At 44.5% G+C, this 19804-nt stretch overlaps 1 protein-coding gene across 3 annotated transcripts in view; it reads right to left on the bottom strand.

Annotated features, from left to right (window-relative positions):
- Positions 1-7687: 7687 nt before the first annotated feature.
- The window catches only part of NPHP1 (nephrocystin 1), a 97903-nt gene continuing 85786 nt past the window's right edge, over positions 7688-19804 (bottom strand). For all 3 annotated transcript variants that reach the window (XM_059659102.1, XM_059659103.1, XM_059659101.1), the window contains exons 19-20: positions 9729-9773; positions 7688-8126 (exon numbers count right to left, since the gene is read on the bottom strand). In XM_059659102.1, the coding sequence (XP_059515085.1) occupies positions 7854-8126; positions 9729-9773 (318 nt within the window). In that variant the 3' untranslated portion in view covers positions 7688-7853. The remainder of the gene's footprint in view (positions 8127-9728; positions 9774-19804) is intronic.

The raw sequence follows: 19804 nt of genomic DNA, 5'->3' as shown, positions 1-19804 counted from the left end.
ATGTAGTGAGATCCTCAAGAAATCTAGTGAGCCCCACAAGGTTATGAAAAAGGACCAACTAGAAATTAAGCACACACTGACTAAAATAAAGGATATTATGCAGAGTTCCAACAGCAGACTAGAGGATCACAAGAATCAAGTCAAAGATTTGAAATACAAAGAAGCAAAAAACACCCAACCGGAAAAGCAAAATGAAAAAAAGAATCCAAAAATACGAAGATAGTGTAAGGAGCCTCTGGGACACCTTCAAGCATACCAACATCCGAATTATAGGGGTGCCAGAAGATGAGAGAGAGCAAGATATTGAAAACCTATTTGAAGAAATAATGACAGAAAACTTCCCCTACCTGGTGAGAGAAATAGACTTACAAGTCCAGGAAGCGCAGAGAACCCCAAACAAAAGGAATCCAAAGAGGACCACACCAAGACACACCATAATTAAAATGCCAAGAGCAAAAGACAAAGAGAGATTCTTAAAAGCAGCAAGAGAAAGACAGTCAGTTACCTACAAGGGAGTCCCCATACGACTGTCACCTGATTTCTCAACAGAAACTTTGCAGGCCAGAAGGGAGTGGCAAGAAATATTCAAAGTTGATGAATGCCAAGAACCTACAACCAAGATTACTTTATCCAGCAAAGCTATCATTCAGAATTGAAGGTCAGATAAAGAGCTTTACAGATAAGGAAAAACTAAAGGAGTTCATGACCACCAAACCAGTATTATATGAAATGCTGAAAGGTATCCTTTAAGAAGAGGAAGAAGAAGAAAAAGGTAAAGATACAAATTATGAACAACAAATACACATCTATCAACAAGTGAATCTAAAAATCAAGTGAATAAATAATCTGATGAAAAGAATAAACTGGTGATTATAATAGAATCAGGGGCATAGAAAGGGAGTGAACTGACTATTCTTGGGGGGAAAGGGGTGTGGGGGATGCGGGAAGAGACTGGACAAAAATCGTGCACCTATGGATGAGGACAGTGGGGGCGGGGGGGCTGAGGGCAGAGGGTGGTGGGGGAACCGGGTGGAGGGGAGCTATGGGGGAGGAAAAAGAGGAACAACTGTAATAATCTGAACAATAAAGATTTAATAATAAAAAAAAAGACTCCGGCCAAAACCGGTTTGGCTCAGTGGATAGAGCGTCGGCCTGCGGACTGAAAGGTCCCAGGTTCGATTCCAGTCAAGGGCATGTACCTGGGTTGTGGGCACATCCCCAGTAGGAGATGTGCAGGAGGCAGCTGATCGATGTTTCTCTCTCATCGATGTTTCTAACTCTCTATCTCTCTCCCTTCCTCTCTGTAAAAAATCAATAAAATATATTTTAAAAAAAAAGACTCCGAATAGCTGCAGCAATCTTGAGAAAGAAGAATGAAGTTGGAGGAATCACAATATCAGAAAATCCACCGTAATCAAATCAGCCTGGTACTGGCACTAGAACAGGCAGATAGATCAATGAAATAGAACAGAGACTCCAGAAATCGACCCAAGCCATTATGCTCAATTAATATTTGACAAAGGAGGCAACTACATACAATGGAGTCAAGACAGTCTCTTCAATAAGTGGTGTTGGAAAAATTGGACGGATACATGCCAAAAAATTAAACTAGACCATCAACTGTCACCATACACAAGAATAAACTCAAAATGATAAAAGACTTAAATGTAAGTGGCAAAACCATAAAAATCCTAGAAGAAACCATGGGCAGAAAAATCTCAGACATCTATCGTAGCAATATGTTTATGGATACATCTCCTAGGGCAAATGAAACTAAGGAGAAAATAAACAAATGGGACTACATCAAAATTAAAAGCTTCTGCACAGCAAAAGACACCATCAACAAAATGAGCAAGTGTTTATGCAAGTACAAGGAGTCTCTTGGGCTTGTCATGGCAACCTGTTTTTGAGTGTTTTCTGTGTACTGGGCACTGTTCTGTGTGTTTTGTATATACTAACTTATTTAATTTCTAAGGCCAGCTTTATTGGGAAGATACTGATGCCTGTTTTACAAATGGGTACACAGAGCTACAAGGAGGTTACTTGTTGTGAGGCCCATAGCTAATAATGGTGGTGCTGGGATTTGCACTCTATTGACAAGCCCTTAATAGAAGAAAGGATGCAAAGGTGGTGTTTATTTTTGAGGATGGAGTTATGAGTGTTGGGATTGTGTTTTAGATAATTTTATCTAGGGATGAAGATAGAGAGACCAGTTAGATTCCAAGTGTGCTGTTTGTGTTAGTTTAAGAGGTGCAAAGGGAGACTGACCTAGGGCAGTACATTGGAAAGGAGGGGAGTGACACGAGAGGCCTGGAGAGGCGGGAAGACAGCGTTTGTCAGCTGGTTGGATTTGTGCTGTGCGGGGGACAGGTGCTGGGGAAGAGGCGCCGAGTTCCCTGAGCAACCTGGGTGGATCCCCAGGCGGGCCAGGTTAGGAAGCCTGAGGAAAGCAGGCTGTGAGAGACATCTGAGAATGCAAAAAGGAATAAAGTTTCTTTCTCCTTCACTTCTCAAGAAATACTTCGTATGTGTTGTATCTATGATTTGTTTATATGTTGCTCTGCTATCCCAGTTCCAGAATGAAGGGATTCTTCAAAGCTTCACGATTCTCACTACAATGAGGATTGTACTTTCCACAGCTGGAACTTACATTCATTCTCTGAGAGACCCTCTCCAAAACAGAGTGACTCTAGCAAGTATATGTAGATTAGGTGGCTTTCTGGGAGATATGGCTGCTATTTCAAATTTGTCAGAATGCAGAATTTGTCTAGAAAATGAAAGAAAATATTTCTCATGATGTTTAAAATCTCTTGTAATGTGGACCAACCAAGATAGCAGCATAGGTAAACACCTGAACTTGCTGCCATGCACAACCACATTAAAACTACGACTAAAAGACAAAACGAATATCACCCAGAACCACGGGAAGGCTGGCTGAGTGGAAATCCTACAATTAGAAGGAAAGAGAAAAGCGCATTGAGTCCGGTAGGAGGTGCAGAGGTGTGAAGGTACAGAGGCGCGTGCGAAAGGGGCTGGCAGCTGGGTACGCTGTTGTCTTTTTCGATTGGGAAGGAGATACTAGCTCCCAACTGTTCTGAACTCCAGTTCCGGGCGAGACTTTGGGGACCCAGACTCATAGAGAGAGAAACTGGACTATCTCGCATCAGGCCGGAACGTGAGGGTGACTTTCTCACAGAGGTGCTTGCAGTGGTCATTGTTCCTGCAAGGGGCCATGGGGCACAGACCCTGGGACCTCTCCAAGGCAGAGCAGACTGGCAGCCATTGCGGATTGCTCCACCGCGTGATTCCCTGAGACACCGCCCCACCCAATTTACAACCCCACCCAAGCTGTGTACAGAAGCTTTTGCATATAAATGGCCTGGCCTTTCTCCGCCTAAAAACCTGGGCAGACTCTGTGAGCGCCAAAGCCCCACTGAAGCCAGTCCTGACCCATAAGAGTGTTTCCAGCACAAAAGTTCTCCCACTGTAGACACAACTGATCCTCACAGCCAATTGGCCTGGAGATCAATTCCTCCCAGTGATACCAACAGCAATCAAGGCTTAACTACAACAAGACTGTGCACACAGCCCACAAAGGGATGCACCAAGAGTGTCCACCTCAGGTGATTGGGGAGGCTGAGCCACTGGGCCCTATAGGACACCTAGCACAGAAAGCCACTCTATCGACACAGGGAAGCAGCCAAAATGTGGAGACAAAGAAACAGGTCACAAATGAAAGAAATGGAGGAAAGCAAACTACTGCAATAGAGTTCAAAACCACGGTTATAAGGTTACTCAAGAATCTTCTAGAAACCTCTAAGAAATATAGCGAGATCCTCAAGGATATGAAAAAGGACCAATTAGAAATTAAGCATACACTGACTGAAATAAAGAATATTATACAGACTCCCAACAGCAGACTAGAGGATCCCAAGAATCAAGTCAAAGATTTGAAATACGAAGAAGCAAAAAACACCCAACCAGAAAAGCAAAAGGAAAAAAGAATCCAAAAATATCAAGATAGTGTAAGGAGCCTCTGGGACAACTTCAAGCGTACCAACATCTGAATTATAGGGGTGTCAGAAGAAGAGAGAGAGCAAGATATTGAAAACCTATTTGAAGAAATAATGACAGAAAACTTCCCCTACCTGGTGAAAGAAATAGACTTACAAGTCCAGGAAGTGCAGAGAACCCCAAACAAAAGGAATCCAAAGAGGACCACACCAAGACACACCATAATTAAAATGCCAAGAGCAAAAGACAAAGAGAGAATATTAAAAGCAGCAAGAGAAAAACAGTTAATTACCTACAAGGGAGTACCCATACGACTGTCAGCTGATTTCTCAACAGAAACTTTGCAGGCCAGAAGGGAGTGGCAAGAAATATTCAAAGTGATGAATAGCAAGAACCTACAACCAAGATTACTCTACCCAGCAAAGCTATCATTTTGAATTGAAGGTCAGATAAAGAGCTTCACAGATAAGAAAAAGCTAAAGGAATTCATCACCACCAAACCAGTATTATATGAAATGCTGAAGGGTATTCTCTAAGAAGAGGAAGAAGAAGAAAAAGGTAAAGATAAAAATTATGAACAACAAAGTGACAACAAATACATATCTATCAATAAGTAAATATGATACATATCTAAAAATCAAGTGAATAAAAAATCTGATGAACAGAATAAACTGGTGAATAGACTAGAGTCAGGGGCATAGAAAGGGAGTGGACTGACAATTCTCAGGGGGAAGGGGGTGTGGAGGGTGTGGGAAGAGACTGGGCAAAAATCGTACACCTATGGACGAGGACAGTGGCGGGGGTAAGGGCAGGGGGTGGGGTGGGAACTGGGTGGAGGGGAGCTATGGGTGGGGGAAAGAGGAACAACTGTAATAATCTGAACAATAAAGATTTATTTTTTTAAAAAAAAATCTCTTGTAATGTGTTATTTCTTTGGACTATTTGACTCTGAAGTAAGTCTCCCTCCTTATTAAAAGTTCCTATATTAAAAATTTACTGAGAACAAAGCTTGTTCAATCAGTTGAATTTTATATTGATAAGAATTTTGTCTTTTCCTTAAAAGTCATCGGAGAGAAGAGTCCCCCTCCCTCAGCGTTCTGGTCACCTGCCTGGCTGCCACTGCCGTTGCTATTACTACGGTCACTAGCCTGCTGGGGCCGGGCGGGAAAGATGGAAAGCACACAAATAAGCAGGGGTTTCTGAGCGCTGGCTGTCGGGCTCGTTCCCATTCCTCACACCAGCAAGCGAGGCTTCGCCTGGAGATGTTGGTCCGTCTCCTGTGCAGTTCCCAGGCCCAGGCTGGCCCTGAGCCCAGAGGGAGGAGACTGGGACCTCCACCAGTTTGGTGGTGTTTGAGTCCTGGTTTCCTTCCCAAGACTCCCTGCTCCCATTTATTGCTCCGGGTCCTCAGATGCTGCCCAGGCCTCTGGCTGCCCTCAGAGGGGGGAGGAGGAGGAGGAGGAGGCAGAGCCACCCTGTCTGACCAGAATCGGGCGGCGCCGGCCTGTTGTGATTCTCTGCACAGCACTGTCACCACCCAGTACCCCTGTCTATTGGTTCATCCGCTCTGTGTCCCCATCCCTGCCCCTCCCCAGGATGCTGGCTTCGGGAGAGCAGTCACTTGGTTCACAGTGAATACTGCCGGCACACAGTAGGCACTCAATTCATGCTTCGAATGATTGAATCTACTCTCTCAGGCATAGAGACTTTGGGACAACTGCCTTTATCTTTTATTACTCCTCCTCAAACTCTCTTCCCACCATCATTGCTTTACACACTTTTCAGAAAAGATTTCTCGGTCACCTGACCAGGGGCAGGAGGCCAGGGGGAATTCTGAGGTGCCTGGGGAAGGAAGGGGCAGGTGTAGCCAGTGGGCGGCTTTCATTGAAGGTTAGAAGGACGCGCTTTCTCCGGGGCAGGAGGTTCAGAGGAATGTGGGCTCAGACGAAGCGGACCCAGTGATCACAGCGCCGCCAAGGACGTCCATCCTGTGTCCTCAGCTCTGCTCCTCACTGTCCCTGCAGTTGGCTTCATTCTCACCTCGCCCAGGGCTCCCCCCCACACAGGGCTGCCCAGAGGGTGGACTCGGAGGTCACCCAGAGACGCCGACCTGGGAAGGGCTCACAGAGCTGGGCGCCTGTCCTGCTTCCCCAAGGCGGCCTCTTGGAAAGGACAAAGTTCTGCAAAGTAATCTTTGCTGGCAACGCCAGACACAGGAACAGGTTAAGGTCCAGCCGCCTCCAGAGCCGGAAAACGGCTACAAGACACACGGCCGGATCCTGAGGTTGAGCTGCGTCCGCAGTGACTCCGCCTGGCATTGCCCCCGCAGACCGGGCTCTGGTCCGCCTGAGCCGCCGGGGTCGCAGCTCTGAGCCCTTCCCTCCTGGAGGCACAGCTCTTCCTCAGCCCTCACTCCCGGCTGGAGGGAGTCGCGGGCGGGGAGGGGCCGCGGACGGGGAGGCACCGTGGACAGGAGGACCGTGGACGGGGAGGAATGCCCACTGTCGTGCGTGGCCGCCTACTCTGCGCAGGCCCAGGGCTAGGACATCCCAGGCCATAGCGCTGCTGGGTTTAATGTCACCGCAGCCACGAAAAGGCTGTGACGGGCCCTGCAGTCGGCACCTGCCCTCTGGCTCCTTTCTCCGCAGTTCATCTGTGGGATCCGTCCACCTGGGGCGCTGAGAGGACGGGAGCCTGTCCCCGCCACCCACCCCCTCCCCGCGCCCCTGCCTGGCGCTGTGCCAGGGCATCAGGTGCTCTGGGCACATGCCCAACAGGGGAGCGAGCAGCTCAGACTCCCGGGCGCAGGAAGCTGTGCTGCAGCGGACGCTGTTGTGAGGGAGCAACCCCACCCGCCAGGGCACAGCCGGCTGGACCTCCTCTGGACCCTCGGACATTCACCGCGGAGGAAGCTGAGCCGGCCACGCACAGGGCCTCCAGGGTGGCTGCGGACAGACAGACAGACAGCCTCAGCCGGGACTCCCAGCTCCGCCCCTTTCACGCAGGCCCCAGGGGCTGCAGGTTCAGGCTCAAACCTGCTCCGCTGCCCTCTGTGGTGCGTTCTACACCTCAGCTGGCTCCTGTGAGCTCTGCCCGCATCTCACCTGAGACCATGAAACCATGAGGACAGAGGCTGTACCTGCTCTTTGGCACATGCGTCCCCTCGTCCCGCACCCAGACCCGATGGACAGGGCATGGCCAGGAGGTTGGGGGGAGTGGGCCCCTCCTTACAGTTCAGAACCCCTGCCCGGACAGCTGGGCTGGCTCACTCCCCAATACCTGAACTTTGTTTTTTGAAGGAGCACCTATTAAATGGACATGAAAAGACACAACTAGCTCCTTTCTTACATCTAATTAGGATAAATCACATTCAAATATTAGGCTGAGTGAAGTGGTTAACAACACAACTTTCTCAAATAGGTTGTGCTGATTTCCCCTTCATTTCACAACATCAATTTTATTAGCAATAATCATACATTTCTATATTCTGACTCTTAGAAGACATATGACCTGGACATATCTCCTGCCATCCGCTGGGTTGTACAGTCACTTTCCTGAAATAATCGTAATTCAGCTTTTGTTAAAAATCTTGCTTTTATACACATCTATAAATACAGTCAACTTACATTGTTAGTTGGTTTTTGAAGAAATTTAAAATTAGGTATAACAGTACTCCTTATAAAAACTTATTTATTAAAAGATTCACATGACCAGATGGGTATTTCTTACAGAATGTGGTCCACACAAGGACGAGTAAAGCTAAGTTCGACGGGACGGTTACTTCTGGCTGCACTTTATGGTGGGCAGCACGGTGGGCCCGGAGGGCCGCGGGCCACCAGTCAGGCTGCTTTCTGTCTCATCTCACCCAGGAAGTCGTAGGTCTGCTCTGAAATGTCGAAAGGCTCATGGACACCCTCTGGTGACAGCAGAGCTGGGAGGGCGCCCTGGTTGTCTCGGTTTTGCTTCAGGAAGTCCGCGATGACTTTCCACCGCGCGGCCTCGGCCTCTTCTTCTGCCCACCTGGACGGGGGCAGGAGTGTGGAGTGGAGGAGGGGCACCGCGCAGTCGTGGTAAACTAGGAGAAACGCAGCCTTCAGGAACTCTGTGTCTCTCTGGGAAAACACCACAAGTCACTGTGAGTGGATCCGCATCACTAAGCGTTAGATTCTATGAGCTCTGCTGACTAAAAGCCATTGCAGGCGGGCGGAGGTGCACGGTGCCTGGTGGGTCGGCCAGCGGCTCTGCACCAGGGACGCAGCAGGAAGCAGCCCCTCAGTGGAAAGGAGTCACCGAATCACGTGGAGCAGAGGGGCTGCGGGCGACTCCTCGAGACCGGGGCTCTGCTAAGGCCACTGAGGTCTCACTTCCCACCAAGGAGAATGGGCGCTGAAGTCTAATTCTGGTGACAAGGGTGTGGGTCCAAGTAAATACAACGAAAGCACACCGTGAAGCCAGCTGTGCCCCTTAATCCCATCACAGCACATCCGACGATTACGTGTCCAAGGGAAGGGCCACAAGCATGAAACCCAGAGAAAGGGCCCCAGCAGTAAGGACCCGCTGTCGGACTCTCCCCACCACAAGAGGACTGCAATGTAGACACTGCCATTCGGCCCCACCGGACAGGCTGGGTGGGAATCACAGGGCAGGGCACTCGGAAGGTGGAGGCGTCCGCACACTGCGGAGTCTGCACAGAGATGTGCCCTCCAAGCACACCCTGTGCGCAGGGCAGTTTCACAGGCCAACACCTTGTCCATGGCTACACCAGAATAGCATTAAGCCTCCACTTCTAGCCCTGCCCATGACTCAGGGGTTGAGTGTCAACCCGTGAACCAGGAGGTCACAGTTCGATTCTCAGCCAGGCACATGCCTGGGTTTTGAGCTCATTCCCCAGTGTGGGACATGCAGGAGGCTGCCAATGGATAATTCTCTTATTGTTTCTCTCTCTCTCTCTCCCTTCCTCTCTGAAGTCAATAAAAAAATATATTTTTTAAACTGCCAATTCTGGCAAAGGTCAAATAAGGATACAATATGGATACTTTTTTTAATGTTTAGGGTTTTTAGTTTGTAGATAATTAAGGCTTTAGAAGTCCAAACACTATGGCCCATGGGTCCATGTAGCCCCTGCTACTTTTTATAAACCAAGTTTTATAGAAGCAGCCACACTCAGATGTTACAATGGCAAAGCTGAGTCACTGTGACAGAGAACATAGGGCCCGCAAAGCCAAAAGTACCGACCATGTGGCCCTGTCCAGGACCGTCTACTGGACCCTGGAGTGGAGCAGTCAGGGTGTTGCTCACTGACCGGGATGGTGCTGCTGGTGTGTGATGACCATGCTTCTGTGGCAACGGGCCACACCTGTGTTCTCCAATGTCTGACATGGCTCAGCCGATTTTCCTTTTCCTTCTCCTTACCTGTTATACACTTGGAGCAGGAGGAATTTTTTAAAAATAAGAGAAATTTGGGAGCTTTGATTTAAAATCTCCCCTCAACTAAACGACACTCAGTGACCTGAAATGACTCTCAATCCAGCGTCGGTTCACGTTAGGAATCGGCACCCAGACACTCCTGGAACGTGTCTTTACAAGCATAATGACACCATTTAAGAGAGTGAGAGGAGAATGACTATGGTTATTTTAGCTAAAAAAAGAGCCCATGTTAGAATGTGGGAGCAATGACACTGCAGATATTAAGTGCAAGTGGAAAAGCACATTACCTTCTCCGATCTTTTTAATGTACTTTCTTTCTCAGCCCATGAACTCTGAAAAGGAAACAAATGATATATTAATCTGAGGGTTCACAAGTCTTTGCCACACGCCTGCAAGTTCACTGTAATTAAGCTGGTGGACTGGGTTGGGAACCCTGTCAGGACCGCCACCGTAAGAACTTCTGAGGGCGCCTGCTTCTAACCACGGAGCCAGACCGGCCAGGCGGGGAGGGACGCCCCAGAAGCCCGTGCTTCTTACACGTTAAACTAATTTACGATCAGAATCAGTGAAGCGCGAACACACACATTCAAACTGCACAGACACTGCACCTGAACAATAAAACATGAGCAAGCTTTGCAGGTGAGCCGGTAGAGACATAGAAAACTGCCGATACCACACTTGTCTACAGTCTGCCTGGAAGATGACGATGGTCACGGGACACAAATGCAGGACAGCCTTGCAAGTCAATATTTCCACCTGCCCAGGAGGCTTCACCACGCTCTTTTACAGAAATAAAAACCCAGAGTTCAGGGAGCCCTACAGAGGTCGGGATCGAATCCTCTGGTGCCAGCTCAGCACACTGTACCCGAGGGGGTGCCCAGGCTCTAGCTGCTTGCTCCTGGGCCTCACGTGGTGCCTGTTGGCAGGTACCCTCCCGCTGGCGCCTGAGTTCATGGTTTCCGTGGATGCATTGACCTTCCCCAATGGGGAGGCCCTGGGGTGAACATGACATGTGGCACCAAGAGAAGAGTGTCCATGAAACAAAGAAGCTCCCCACCGAGACCACAGAGGTGCGCGCCCCCCCCCCCTTCCCTCTGCAGGACCCTCGCTGGCAGGAGCCACCCCCAGATGCTCACAGTTCCTCCCAGAACTGCCTTAGGGGCCGTGCTCCTCCACTGCTGGTGGCTGCGCCTGGGGCCAGAGAGTTTGAAGAGGACCCTTGGAGGCCAGAGCGCGTCACTAACCAGACCAGGAGCCACCATCATCATCAAAGCGCCAACAACAAACTGAACCTGGCTCAGTTAACAGTAAGGGGCTCACACGTCACAAACTCTGTAAGGAATCTGACTTAACGGGAACGGCACTCAGCAACTGTAGACTCACGGCCGGAGTATGACCTTTGTAATGTATTGCTGGACCTGGTTTGATAATATTTTGTTGAAGAATCTAGCATCTGTATTCATCAGGCATATTGGCCTATAATTTTATTTCTTTATAGTGTCTTTATCTGGCTTTGGAATTAGGATAATGCTGGCCTCATAAGATGAGCTTGTCTTTTCCCCTTGAATTTTTGGGAATAGTTTGAGAAGGATACGTATTAGTTCTTTGAATGTTTGGTAAAAGTCACCTATGAAGCCATCCTGTCCAGAACTTTTGTTTGCTGAGAGTTTTTTTGTTTGTTTGTTTTACTGCTTCAATTTCATTAGTTGGTATTGGTCTATTCAGGTTTTCTGATTCTTCCTAATTCAGTTTTGGAAGATTGTATGTCTCTAGGAATTTATCCATTTCGCCCAGGTTGACCAATTTGTTGGTATACAGTTGTTCATAGTATTTTCTTACAGTCCTTTGTATTTATGTAATGTCAGTTGTTACTTCTCTTTCATTTGGATTTGGGTCCTCTTTTTTTCTTGATGAATCTGGTTAAAGGTTTGTCAACCTTGTTTATCTTTTCAAAGAATCAGCTCCTGGTTTCATTAATCTTTTGTATTTTTTTTATAGTCTCTATGTGATTTATTTCCACTCTGATCATTATTATTTCCTTCCTTCTACTTACTCTGGGCTTTGTTTGTTGTTCTTTTTATAGCTCTTTTAAATATAGGGTTAAAGGGTTTTCTCGAGAACCAAGATGGCGGCGATATAGGCAGACACGTCCCAGGTCGTGTCCCGGAGCAAATGGAATGAACAGCTGAAACTAGTAACACCCACACCGAATTGGCGAAATTGCTCAGCTGGTGAGAGGGTTTGCAGCCGGGAAGAGCAGAACTCCCCTGGAAAGGTAAAAAAAACCAGGGATTTGGGCAGGAAAGTTTGCCAGACCTCTGAGCCCAGAGAGTCGGAGGGAGACCGCGTGGCAGACAGCCGCGTCCCCTGGGACAGGCACAGCCCCTGACGGAGGAAAGGAGAACCGCGGGATTCCTGGCGCCGCCAGGGAAATTGAGAGCTGGGTTCTGTGACCACGGAGGACTGAGCCTAAAGGGGGCAGCCTGAAGAGCTGACCTGACCATACAGTCCCGGTAAGAGAAGAAGCTTACAGAAACCAAGCCTTCCCCGTTTCCGCGGCCGGCGTTTGTTTGTCTGTTTTCACTGAATCCTGTTCATGGGACATTTCGGATACAGACACTCACCTGTGCTGAAGAGAGGGAGAGTGTGCGGAGGAGTGGAATCTGGGGAGAGACTGGGGAGAGAGGGGGAGCCGGGAGAGGTGGCAGCGAATTGAGTGCTGAGACACCCCTGAGCCCAAGACTGGGGCAGCCACTCTCTCCAGAGAGTGAGGCTCCTCCCCCCGGCCCCCAGGCAAGGAGCACAGCCACACCCAGATTCCACCCTGTAGGAGATCAAGGATTAAAATAACCTTATCAGTCCCTGGGAGTTAACAGGGTCTGGCCTATAGAGGGATTTTCAATCCCAGCAACAACATAGCGCCGGTAACTAACTATTACGCAGTCAGCTCTGGGCAGTGAACTTCCACTGGAAAGAGAGGCCCTATAGCCCCTGAGGCCAACCCCAGAACACTGCCACCCAGAGGCTGACCCACAAACGGACTCTTTGCTAAACACAAAATAAGGCAGTCTGGGAAATAAATGCGACCTGCTTTAAAATAAGGACTGTGGTTCACAACACAGAGGAACAGTATATCGCAGGGAAACTCAACACTCTCCTGAATACCTGGAAGGTCTAAGGCGAGCCACACTGAAGAATAGAAGAACCGAAGGACCTTCACTACTGCATTTTTTTTTTCTTTTTTCACTTTTTAACTAAGAAATCAATTTTTTTTAATTTTTTTTTTCTGTTCTTTTTTTTTTTTCTTTTTCCATCACCTGATTTTACCCTTTTAATTACTACCTTCTTATTTTTTAACCAGTATTATTACTGCTACCATTTTACCATTTTTTAAAGTGCCATTTTATTTTCTCTTTATTTTATTTTGGGATTAGTGTTCTCCATTCTATTTTCATTGTTATATTATTGGTTGTTTCTAGTTTGCATTCATATCCAGGGAGCTGTTGTTGGAATTTGTTGGGATTAATGGCTGTTCTATAGGAGTATTCTCCTCATATAAAAAGTCTCTTCCCCTCTTCCACTTCATTCTCTCTTTTCGCTCTTTTTTTTTTCTTCTTTTCTTTTCTCGCTTTTATTTTCCCCCCTCCTTTTTCCCGATTTCATTTTTGCACTCCTTTTTTTGGTCCCTACTTTTCTTTTCTTTTTTTTCTTTTATCTTTTTCTCTTCCTTCTTCCTTATCCCCTAATTCTCTTAATTCAGGTGGTCACCTTTATTTGGAGTTATTAATATCGTGAATATATTTGTGTATAGTGCCTGGTACGTGGTGCCTTGTTGTGTTGTATTTTGTGCCTTTAAATCAATGCAGCAGATCCAAGCAACAGCAACCTCCTGAGCACCACATCCTCTGCTGAGGAACAGCAGCTGTACGTGAAACCTCGCCCCACCAGCCAGAAGAGCCACCACAGCTGTGAACAGCACCCACCAGAGGAGCTGCTGCCAACCGAAGAGCAGCAGCTACCGCAACCGCCCGAAGAGCAACCACAGACCAAGGAGTCACTGCCACCCAGGGAGCAACCACTGAACGACTCAACATCTAGATATGTCAGTGAGATCAAACATGGGTAGACAAAGAAACCCCCAAAGGAAAGAGAAGGAGGACTCTCCAGAAAAGCAGCTAAGTAATACAGAGGCATGCAACATGACAGATAAAGAATTCAGAATAAGGGTCCTAGAGTGCATAAACCGGATGGAGGAAAAAATCGACAACCTCTGCAAGAAGCAAGAAGAAACAGATGAAAAAATCGATAACATATGGGAGAAGCTAGAAGAAACAGATGAAAAAATCAATAACATATGGAAGAAGCTAGAAGAAACAGATGAAAAAATCAACAACTTAAGTAAGACCCAAGAAGAAATAAAGAGTGATATAGCTGCAATGAAAAACTCCATTGAAAGTATCAACAGTAGACTAGGAGAAGCGGAGGACCGAATTAGTGAATTAGAAGACAAGGAAGCAAAACACACCCAAAATGTACTGCAATTGGAGAAAGAAATTAAAAGACAGGAGGAGAGCCTAAGGGAGCTTTGGGACAACATGAAACGAAACAACATACGAATAATAGGAGTACCAGAACAACAGAAGGATGAACAAGGATTAGAAAACCTACTTGAAGAAATAATATCAGAAAACTTTCCTGAGGTGGGGAAGAAAAAAGTCACACAAGCCCAGAGAGTCCCAAACAAGGTGAACCCGAAAAGACCCACACCAAGACACATCATAATCACCATGGCAAATGTTCAGGACAAAGAGAGAATCTTACAGGCTGCAAGAGAGAGACGGAAAGTTACATACAAGGGATTCCCCATTAGACTGTCAAATGACTTCTCAACAGAAACACATCAGGCCAGAAAAGAATGGACTGAAATTTACAAAGTGATGCAAAGCAAAGGACTGAATCCAAGAATACTCTATCCAGCAAGGCTATCATTCAAACTTGAAGGGGAAATAAGAAGCTTCACAGACAAAAAAAGACTAAGGGAGTTTGTCACCACCAAGCCAGCAATGCAAGGAATGCTAAAGAGACTGGTATAAAAAGAAGAAATAAAAAGCTCAGAAAGAAAACAGCCACACACACACACAAAAAGAAACGGCTACAAACAAGTACCTCTCAATAATAACTTTAAACGTAAACGGACTAAATGCTCCAACCAAAAGACATCGAGTGGCTGAATGGATAAAAAAACATGACCCATACATCTGCTGTCTACAAGAAACCCACCTCATTAGAAGGGACTCACACAGACTGGAAGTGAAAGGATGGAAAAATATCTTTCAGGCAAATGGAAAGGAAAAGAAAGCTGGGGTAGCAATACTTATATCGGACAAAATAGACCTCAAAGTGAAGGCCTTAACAAGAGATAAGGAAGGCCACTTCATAATACTAAAGGGATCAATACAACAAGAAGATATAACCCTGGTAAACATATATGCACCCAATGTAGGAGCACCCAAATTCATAAAAAAACTCCTGGAAGATATCAAAGGAGAGATCGACAACAATACAATCATAGTAGGGGACTTTAATACACCATTGACAGCACTGGATAAATCCTATAGACAAACAATCAGCAAAGATACAGCAATCCTAAATGACTCACTAGATCAGATGGACTTAATAGACATCTTCAGAACACTTCACCCCAAAGCCAGGGAATATACGTTCTTCTCAGGTGCTCATGGTGCATCTTCAAAAATAGACCACATATTGGGTCACAAGCAAAGTATCCCCAAATTCAAGAAGATTGAAATCATAAAAAGCATCTTCGCAGACCACGATGGCATAATACTAGAAATAAACTACAATAAAAACAACCCAAAATTCTCAAACACCTGGAAGCTGAATAGCATGTTATTAAATATTGATTGGGTTACCAATGAGATCAAAGAAGAAATTAAAAACATCCTGGAAACTAATGACAATGAAAACACAACAATCCAAAACCTATGGGACACAATGAAAGCAGTCCTGAGAGGGAAGTTTATAGCTCTACAGGCCTATCTCAAAAAACAAGAAAAAATGGTAGTAAATCATCTAACTCTACAACTCAAAGAATTAGAAAGAGAGCAACAAGAAAACCCCAGAGTGAGCAGAAGGAAGGAGATAATAAAGATTAGAGCAGAAATAAATGACATAGAGACCAAAAAAACAATACAGAAAATCAATGAAACCAAGAGCTGGTTCTTTGAAAGGATCAACAAGATTGACAAACCTCTAGCCAGACTCACCAAGAAGCAAAGAGAGAGGACCCAAATAAACAAAATCAGAAACGATAGAGGCGAAATAACAACAGACCCCACAGAAATTCAAATGATTGTTAAAAAATACTATGGACAGCTCTACTCCAACAAACTAGACAACCTGGAGGAAATGGACAAATTCCCAGAAAAATACAACATTCCAAAACTCAATCAGGAGAATCTAAAAATCTCAATAGGCCAATAACTATGGAAGAAATTGAAGCAGTCATCAAAAACCTTCCATCAAACAAAAGCCCAGGACCAGACGGCTTCACAGGGGAGTTTTACCAAACATTCAAGGAAGAACTAAAACCTATCCTCCTCAGACTACTACAGAAAAATCAAGAGGAAGGAACACTTCCAAGCTCATTATATGAAGCCAGTATCACCCTAATACCAAAACCAGGTAAAGACAACACGATGAAAGAGAATTACAGGCCAATATCCCTCATGAACATAGATGCCAAAATCTTAGCGCATCGGATCCAGCAGTACATCAGAAAGATCATACACCAGGACCAAGTAGGATTTATCCCAGGAAAGCAAGGATGGTACAATAGCCTCAAATTAATAAACACATAAACAAATTGAAAGAAAAAAAACCACATGGTCATATCAATTGATGCAGAAAAAACATTTGACAAAATTCAACACCCATTTTTGATAAAAACTCTCAGTAAAGGCAGGAGTAGAAGGATCATACCTCAACATAATAAAAGCCATATATGACAGGCCCACAGCCAACATCATACTCAATGGACAAAAACTAACACCATTTCCCCTAAGAACAGGAACAAGACAGGGATGCCCCCTCTCTCCACTCCTGCTCAACATAGTACTGGAAGTGTTAGCCATTGTAATTAGGCAAGAAGAAATAAAAGGCAACAAAATTGGTAAAGAGGAAGTAAAACTGTCCTTATTTGCTGACGACATGATATTATACATACAAAACCCTAGAGACTCCATCAAAAAGCTACTAGACTTAATACACGAATTTGGCAATGTAGCAGGATACAAAATTAACCCCAAGAAATCTGAGGCATTTCTATACACCAATAGTGAACTTTCAGAAAGAGAGATTATAAAAACAATCCCGTTTACAATCGCACCAAAAAAATTAAGCTACCTAGGAATAAACTTAACTAAAGAGGTAAAAGACCTCTACTCAGAAAACTACAGGACGTTGAAAAAAGATATAGAGGAAGCCATAAACAGATGGAAGAACATACCGTGTTCATGGATTGGTAGAATCAACATCATTAAAATGTCCATACTACCCAAAGCAATCTATAAATTCAACGCACTTCCCATTAAAATACCAAGGGCATACTTCATAGATCTAGATCGAACTCTCCAAAAATTCACCTGGAACAAAGAAAGACCCTGAATAGCTGCAGCAATCCTGAAAAAGAACAAAGTAGGTGGGATCTCAATACCAGACATCAAGATGTATTACAAAGCCACTGTTCTCAAAACTGCCTGGTACTGGCACAAGAATAGGCATATAGATCAATGGAATAGAATAGAGAGCCCAGAAATTGGCCCGTACCAATATGCTCAATTAATATTTGACAAAGGAGGCAAGAACATACAATGGAGCCAAGATAGTCTCTTCAATAAATGGTGTTGGGAAAATTGGACAGATATATGCAAGAAAATGAAACTAGACCACCAACTTACACCATACACAAAAATAAACTCAAAATGGATAAAGGACTTAAATGTACGACAGGAAACCATACAAATTCTAGAAGAATCCAAAGGCAACAAAATCTCAGACATATGCCGAAGCAATTTCTTCTCTGATACAGCTCCTAAGGCGCTTGAAACTAAAGAGAAAATGAACAAATGTGACTACATCAAAATAAAAAGCTTCTGCACAGAAAAAGAAACCATCAACAAAACAATGAGAAAACCCACTGTGTGGGAAAACATATTTGCCAATGTCATATCTGATAAGGGCCTAATCTCCAAAATTTATAGGGAACTCATACAACTTAACAAAAGGAAGATAAACAATCCAATCAAAAAATAGGCAAAGGACCTAAATAGACACCTTTCAAAAGAGGACATTCAGAAAGCCAAGAGACATATGAAAACATGCTCAAGGTCACTAATCATCCGAGAGATGCAAATCAAAACAACAATGAGGTACCATCTCATACCTGTCAGACTGGCTATCATCAACAAATCAACAAACGACAAGTGCTGGAGAAAATGTGGAGAAAAAGGAACACTTGTGCACTGCTGGTGGGAATGCAGACTGGTGCAGCCACTATGGAAGACAGTATGGAGTTTCCTCAAAACACTGAAAATGGAACTCCCATTTGACCCTGTGATCCCACTTCTAGGAATATATCCCAAGAAACCAGAAACACCAATCAGAAAGGATATATGCACCGCTCTGTTCATAGCAGCACAATTCACCATAGCTAAGATCTGGAAACAGCCTAAGTGCCCATCAGTAGATGAATAGATTAGAAAACTGTGGTACATCTACACGATGGAATACTATGCTGCTGTAAAAAGGAAGGAACTCTTACCATTTGCAACAGCATGGATGGAACTGGAGAGCATTATGCTAAGTGAAATAAGCCAGTCAATAAAGGAAAAATACCACATGATCTCACTCATTCATGGACAATAGAGACCATTATAAACTTTTGAACAATAATAGATACAGAGGCAGAGCTGCCTCAAACAGATTGTCAAACTGCAGCGGGAAGGCCGGGGAGGGTTGGGGGGCAGGAGGTAGGGGGGTAAGAGATCAACTAAAGGACTTGTCTGCATGCATATAAGCATAACCAATGGACATAAGACACTGGGTGATAGGGGAGGCTAGGGGACTGTCTAGGGCGGGGGGATAAAATGGATACATATGTAATACCCTTTGTAATACTTTAAGCAATAAATAAATAAATAAATAAATAAATAAAGTAGGTTTTCTCAACCGTGAAAAAAAAAAAATATATAGGGTTAAATTGTTTGAGATTTTTCTTGTTTCTTGGGGTAGGCCTTAATCCTGAGCTTTCCTCTCAGGACTGCTTTCACTGTGTCCCATTGGTTTTGGGTTGTTGTGTGCTCATTTCCATTTGATTCCACGTAATTTTTTATTTCTTCCCTGATCTCACTGTTAACCCAGTCATTGTTTAATAACATACTATTCAGCCTACATGTGTTTGAATGTTTTTCAGGTTTTTTATTGTAATTAATTTCTAGTTTCATACCATTGTGATCTGAAAAGATGCTTGATATGATTTCAATCTTCTTGAACTTGTAGAGACTTATTTTGTGTCCTAACATGTGATCTTTGAGAATGTTGCATGGGTACTTGAGAAGAAAGTATATTCTGCTTTTGGAATAAAATGTTCAGTAAATATCCATTAAATCAACCTGACCCAGTGTGCTGTTTCCTTGTTGTTATATTTTTGTCTGGAAGATCCATCCATTGATGATAATGGGGGTGTTTAAAATCCCCTACTTTGACTGTATTGCTGTCAATCTTTCCCTTAATGTTCACCAAGATTTTCTTTACATATTTAGGTGCTCCTATTTTAGGTGTACATGTTTACAAGGATTATATCCTCTTGTTGGATCAATCCCTTTAGTATTATGTAGTAATATTCTTTGTCTCTTGTTGTTACCTTGTTTGGAAATATATTTTGTCAAATATAAATATTGCTACACAAGCTTTCTTTTTCCCTTTCCATTTGCATGGAATAATTTTTTCCCATCCTTTCACTTTCAGTTATGTGACTATTTTGTTCTGAGGTGGGTTTCCTATAGACTGCATATACATGGGTCATGTTTTCTTATCCATTTTCAGCTACCCGTGTCTTTTGGAGCATTTAATCTGTTTACATTGAAGGTTATTATTGATAAGCATTTATTTATTACATTTTATACTTTATACATATGTTCCTCTCTATATATATTTTTTCTTCTTACAGTAGGCCCTTTAACATTTCTTGCAATACTGGTTTAATGGTAATGAATTCCTTTAGCATTTTTTTTCTGGGAAGCTCCTTATTTCACCTTCAATTTTAAATGATAGACTTGCTGGA

This window comes from Myotis daubentonii, chromosome 12 (assembly GCF_963259705.1).
Source record: "Myotis daubentonii chromosome 12, mMyoDau2.1, whole genome shotgun sequence".
NCBI classification, from domain to species: Eukaryota; Metazoa; Chordata; class Mammalia; order Chiroptera; family Vespertilionidae; genus Myotis; species Myotis daubentonii.
Note: the sequence above shows the minus strand (reverse complement) of the source record. Positions and strands in the feature narration are given on the sequence as shown.